The sequence below is a fragment of the Leptonychotes weddellii genome, chromosome 11 (genome assembly GCF_054177405.1).
Source record: "Leptonychotes weddellii isolate Sample4059 chromosome 11, ASM5417740v2, whole genome shotgun sequence".
Taxonomy (NCBI): domain Eukaryota; kingdom Metazoa; phylum Chordata; class Mammalia; order Carnivora; family Phocidae; genus Leptonychotes; species Leptonychotes weddellii.
In genome coordinates this window covers 5,808,078-5,813,908 of record NC_138379.1, presented here as the reverse complement: position 1 = coordinate 5,813,908, position 5,831 = coordinate 5,808,078, and the positions used below count along the sequence as shown (strand labels likewise).

Sequence of the window (5,831 nt, the reverse complement as noted above, 5' to 3'; positions counted from 1 at the left end):
ACGACAGCGGCTGCCGGGCGACCCGGAAGTGTTCCCATTTTGCGTCGTCGGGGCTCGGCGGCGGCCGGGCTCGGGGAGGACGTACCGCCATGGGGTCTTCAAAGAAGCACCGCGGAGAGAAGGAGGCGGCCGGGACGACGGCGGCGGCCAGCACTGGAGGCGCCACCGAGCAGCCGCCGCGGCACCGGGAGCACAAAAAACACAAGCACCGGAGCGGCGGCGGCGGCAGCAGCGGCGGCGAACGTCGGAAGCGGAGCCGGGAGCGTGGGGGCGAGCGCGGGGGCGGGCGGCGCGGGGCCGAAGCCGAGGCCCGCAGCGGCGCGCACGGGCGGGAGCGCAGCCAGGCAGAGCCCTCTGAGCGGCGCGTGAAGCGGGAGAAGCGCGATGACTGCTACGAGGCCGGTGAGGGGCGGGGCCTGTGGGGGGGGCGGGGCGGGCCGGGGGGGGGGCCCGGAGCGGGCGGGCTGGCCTGGGTGTGCAGCCCGAGCACGCCGGGGCCCAGGCACCTCGAGGCTGTGTTCATCAGTCCTTCTTTTTTTTTTTTATTTTTATTTTTTTTTAATTTTTTTTTTTTAAGATTATTTATTTATTTATTTATTTGAGAGAGAGAGAACGAGAGAGAGCACATGAGAAGGGGGAGGGCCAGAGGGAGAAGCAGACTCCCTGCTGAGCAGGGAGCCCGATGCGGGACTCGATCCCGGGACTCCAGGATCATGACCCGAGCCGAAGGCAGTCGCCCAACCAACTGAGCCACCCAGGCGCCCTCATCAGCCCTTCTTAAAGAGGCTTCCTACGGTTATTTGGGATTAAAGATTGCCTTCGTCTGCTAAGCTCCGCGGGGGCAGAGATTTTGTTTTCTCAAAATTGGCACATCACAGGCCTTCAATAAATGTTGCGTGAATGAATGAAGTTGTGTTAGCGAGTGCAGAACCAAGAAGAAAGCTGGTATTGGGCAAATCGTGTAGGGTTCATAGCAGAGATATGAATCGGGTCCGAGCACAGAGGACCCTACAGAAATTTGAATTTTGTCTTGAGGGTTGTAAGGAGCCATGGATTTGAGCTGAGGAATGAGTTGATTGTATTTTGCAAAGATCACTGTATTGAGAACTGGCTCAAGAGTAGTCAACACTGGAAGTCAGGTGAGGGCCGGTAGTGGCCGCACTGAGGCAGAGCAGTAGGATGGAGAGACCTGAACAGACTGAAGAACTGTTTTGAAGGAGGAATTAAGAGAGCTTAGCACTTGGATGAGGGTGGGAAGAAGGAAATGAGGATGACTCCCTGAATTGTGGTTTGAGCCACTGGATGGGTGGTTGTATTGTGTACTGAAATTGAGGACTTTGGGAAAGAAGCAGACTTTTGAGGGGAGAGGGTTCAGTTTTGGAGAGCGTTGCATTTGATGTGCAGGGTTTGGGCTGGGTAGAGCAGTTTGGAAGTCATGAGTATTTAGGTGGCAAATGAAGTCCACTGAGAGAGAGTGAGGAGTGGACAGTAGAACCTAAGAAATACCAACGTTTTAGTAATAGGTGGAGCAAGATGCTACAAAAATGCCTGGTGGTACAGTATCCAGAAAGGCAGGAAAATCTGTCGAATCTTGTATCATGGGGTCTGTGGGAACAGAGATATAGAAGGAGTAATCAACGGTGTCACGCGCCACAGAAAGTGAAGGAAATTCGAGCTGAAAAGAATCCACTGGATTTAGAAATTAAGGAGGCTGGTGACCTTGGAGAGAGCCTGGAGAGGTTGGGATCCAGGGTGCAGGTGAGATATAGGGGAGGAGGTACGTTGTGGGGTGGGGAGGCAGGAAGGATGAGCAGGGGGTGGCAGCTGGGTGGGGGGGCTCCATCTGATGGTGTCCAGCTTCTGTCTGTGGGGTTCCGCGAAGTTATTTGCTGATTGTGAGGTGGGTAGCAGAGGTCTGAAATGCTTTATCTCAGTGTTCTTAACATCCATCACAAATCAGGGACAAATAAATGCATTTCTTGAGCGGATGAACTGCACAGAGGACATAGTCATGCTGCTAACACGGTCCCTGGCCTGTGGGGAGAAGCAGACTCGGAAGTGAGTGATGGGGCTGTGGAGTTCAGGGGAGAGCAGTTCATTCGGATCAATCATTGAAAGGGAGTTCAAGAAGGAGGTGGCATTTGGTCTCTGCATTTGGATAGGATCTTGTCGATCAGAGTTAGGCCAAGGAGGGCAGTGCAGGCTGAAAACAGAGTATACAGAAGTGGAGCGGAGGCAAAGGGGAAGGATGAAGCAAGGTTGGACCTTTTGGGTCAGGAAAGGAAGGTGATATAGAGAGTCGGGGTGTCAAGAGATTAGGATGAGGTAGAAGGAGCTACTGGCGTGAAGGAAGGCTGCTGGTTTTGGGTGTCTCAGTAAGGCCCAGGTGCTGGTGAGGGGGTCCCTGCCGCTAGAGCTAGAGATGTGGCTTCTTGGCCCTTTGTTCAGCTCCTGAGCCATGCTTCTTGTTCCAGCGGCCAGCTCCAAAACTAGCTCAGGAGATGCCTCGTCACTCAGCATCGAGGAGACCAAGTAAGTTCTGTCTCCCTTGTGTTTCTACTTTTATTTTCTGAGACAGAGAGCTTCTGGGACAGCTTCTTGGGGGGCCTTTCACCCACTTAACATTCTAACTGGAATTGGAGCATAACCATTTGAGTTATAGAAGAGGACACTAAAACCCAAGAGGAAAGATGGCCTTTTGCTGGTTAGGGGCAGGCCAGGCCTAGCGCCCATGTTCCCTGATTTGGAGGCTGGTGTCTGTCCTAATGTCCTAGGCTGCCTGGGTCAGTCCCTGCTTTGGGAACCCTTAGGACCTCTCAATTCCATCCTGTTTTCAGCCCCTGTCTGTCCAGAAATGTCTTTGATGTTCCTGTTTCGTTGACAGCTCCTAACATTTGTATCTCTTGTCTTCAGTAAACTCCGGGCAAAGTTGGGGCTGAAACCCTTGGAGGTCAATGCCATCAAGAAGGGTGAGTGTGGGGCCGAGAATGGGGGTGAGGGAGGGCATTTGGGTGGAGGCGAAAGACCATCTGAAGGGGTCTTTGAGGAGGGTTGGATTATGGCTCAGGTTCTACACCATTTAGTGGCCCTGTGTGTGTGTGTATGTGTGTGTGTACATACTTGTTGATAAGCACAAGGCCTTTCTTTACAGTCGTGATGGGGGGCTGGGAAGAGGCTTATTCTTGACGTTCAGATGCCTAGCACTGTGTGCTTGCTTCAGCTGGGAGGCCACGTTAGCCTCCCAGGCTGAGACATGTGCACAGGTACTGCAGACTGATCTGGGCTATGCAGGTGGTGGGTTTGTTTGTTTCTTAAAGCGTGATTGGGGGCGGCGGGGCATTGGGGGGGGCTTGTAAGGTGTGGAGGATCCTATCATGCTGTGTGGGGGGACGTGGAAGTGTGGGGCTGAAGTGGGAGGAGGACGGTGAAGGATCAGCCCCCGCCCCTCTCCTGGCCCCTTCTGGCCCCATGAGCTGGAAGGGGGCAGGGTGAGTGGCTCCCTCCTCTCCCCACCAGCCATGGGCAGGCATAGCCTCACGTCTGGGCCCCCCTTCCAGAGGCGGGCACCAAGGAGGAGCCCGTGGCAGCCGATGTCATCAACCCTATGGCCTTGAGACAGCGAGAGGAGCTACGGGAGAAGCTGGCAGCCGCCAAAGAAAAGCGCCTCCTGAACCAAAAGCTGGGGTGAGGGGGTCCCTGCCAGGGTGGGCAAAGGAAGGACCTGAGGAGGCTGCCAAGGAGCTCTTGAGTCGGGTGCGGGGAGCAAGGAGTGGGGCTCCCCAGAAGACCACTTTCTTCTCTCTTCAGAAAGATAAAGACGCTGGGGGAGGATGACCCCTGGCTGGATGACACTGCAGCCTGGATCGAGAGGAGTCGGCAGCTTCAGAAGGAGAAGGACTTGGCAGAGAAGAGGGTGAGTGCCTGGGCAGCTGGGGGTGCTCGCTCCGTGCCTCTGGTAACCTGACTGGCTGGTGAGGCCGGACACTTGTCCGTGGGAGGTTACTGGGCTCAGAGAGGTCAGAGGTCCGTGGTCAGTGGTGTATGCTCTGGATTCTTAGCAGCTGCTCCATAAGGCCTACTTTTTTTTTTTTTTTTTGCACTCCCACCTGGTCCCCACGTGTCTTCCAGTGATGCTGAATGGCCTGAGGTCATAGGTCACCCCCCTCTCATCCCATAGGCCAAACTGCTGGAGGAGATGGACCAAGAGTTTGGGGTCAGCACTCTGGTGGAGGAGGAGTTTGGGCAGAGGCGGCAGGTGAGCAGCCGGGCTGGAGGCAGGGGGTGGGGAGCACTGCTGTCCTTGGTGCTGGGATCCCAGGGCTGGGTGGGTCAGGGCTCCTGACTTGGCTGGACGTTCCCCCTCCCCTCTAGGACCTGTACAGTGCCCGGGACCTACAGGGCCTCACTGTGGAACATGCTATTGATTCCTTCCGAGAAGGGGAGACCCTGATCCTCACCCTCAAGGACAAAGGTGGGTTAAGCTCCAGTGCTCAGGTAGGGGGGCGGAGGCACTGCTGCTTCGAGGCCAAGTGTGACGGGCCGCCGCTCCTGCCCTGTCCGCAGGTGTGCTGCAGGAGGAGGAGGATGTGCTGGTGAACGTGAACCTCGTAGATAAAGAGCGGGCAGAGAAGAACGTGGAGCTCCGGAAGAAGAAGCCTGACTACCTGCCCTACGCGGAGGATGAGAGCCTGGATGACTTGGCACAGGCAGGCTGGGCAGCGAGATGGGGGCTCTGTGGCTTTCAGGAGCCAGGCTGGGTCCCAACCAGTACCTCTTGTCTTGCAGCAAAAACCCCGCTCTATCCTGTCCAAGTATGATGAGGAGCTCGAGGGCGAGCGGCCACACTCGTTCCGCTTGGAGCAGGGTGGCACCGCTGATGGCCTGCGGGAGCGGGAGCTGGAGGAGATCCGGGCCAAGTTGCGGCTGCAGGCCCAGTCCCTGAGCACAGCGGGGCCCCGGCTTGCCTCCGAGTACCTCACGCCCGAGGAGATGGTGAGCTCCTCGCCTGCACCCGCACCTTGTAATTGGGGTGGGATTCCTCCCTCTCCTCTGGGGTCATGTGCTGCCCGGGGCGGCTGTGGAGGAAGAGCGAGTGCGAGGGGCTTGGCCGTCGTGGTCAGCGGTGTATGGCAGCCCTGGGGAGGTGCTGCGGGAAGACGGTGAGCGTAGACAGAACAGGGACTGCCGGGACAGACGGTTCTGAGCTCGTGTTTGAGCTCGGCGACGTAGCCAGCTTGTGCCTTGGGCGAGTCATTTAACTGTGAGCCTGAGGCACCCCGTTTGAAATGGGAGTGGCAGGAACCATCTCTTGAGGGCCGGTGCAAGGATTTGTGACAATGTGGCTAAGTGGTAATTTTATGGCTGTGTGTGGATTTTGTATTTGGGATGATTGTGAACACAGAGGTAGACATCTGGCTCAGTAGATTATTGGCTGCGTGATTAAGAGCAGGACTCTGGAGCCTGAAGAATAAGGTTCACAATCCTGGCTTTCCCATTTAGGAGCTGGGTGACCTTAGGCAAGGAATTTAGCCTCTCTGTGCCTTGGTTTTCCTCATCTCACAGGTGAGATGAGATCGCACCTACCTCATACATTGTGTGTGTGTGAAGTGCTTAGGCCAGTGACTGGCATGGAGGAATGCTAAAGAAGTATTTGTTCTTGGGGCGCCTGGGGCCTCAGTCAGTTAAGCGTCTGCCTCGATTTCGGCTCAGGTCTTGATCTCAAGGTTGTGGGATGGAGCCCTGCGTGGGGCTCCATGCTGGGTGTGGAGTCTGCTTAAGATTCTCTCCCTCTTCCTCTCCCACACACCTCGGTCCCTCCCTCCCTCCCTCCC

At 56.3% G+C, this 5,831-nt stretch overlaps 1 protein-coding gene across 1 annotated transcript in view; it reads left to right on the top strand.

Moving 5' to 3' along the window:
• SART1 (spliceosome associated factor 1, recruiter of U4/U6.U5 tri-snRNP) overlaps positions 1 to 5,831 on the top strand; it is a 16,356-nt gene continuing 10,525 nt past the window's right edge. Inside the window, exons 1-9 of the mRNA XM_081797749.1 lie at positions 1 to 402; positions 2,475 to 2,532; positions 2,914 to 2,969; positions 3,558 to 3,684; positions 3,808 to 3,913; positions 4,178 to 4,255; positions 4,372 to 4,471; positions 4,564 to 4,706; positions 4,786 to 4,992. Coding sequence (XP_081653875.1) covers positions 90 to 402; positions 2,475 to 2,532; positions 2,914 to 2,969; positions 3,558 to 3,684; positions 3,808 to 3,913; positions 4,178 to 4,255; positions 4,372 to 4,471; positions 4,564 to 4,706; positions 4,786 to 4,992 — 1,188 coding nt within the window. The 5' untranslated portion in view covers positions 1 to 89. The remainder of the gene's footprint in view (positions 403 to 2,474; positions 2,533 to 2,913; positions 2,970 to 3,557; positions 3,685 to 3,807; positions 3,914 to 4,177; positions 4,256 to 4,371; positions 4,472 to 4,563; positions 4,707 to 4,785; positions 4,993 to 5,831) is intronic.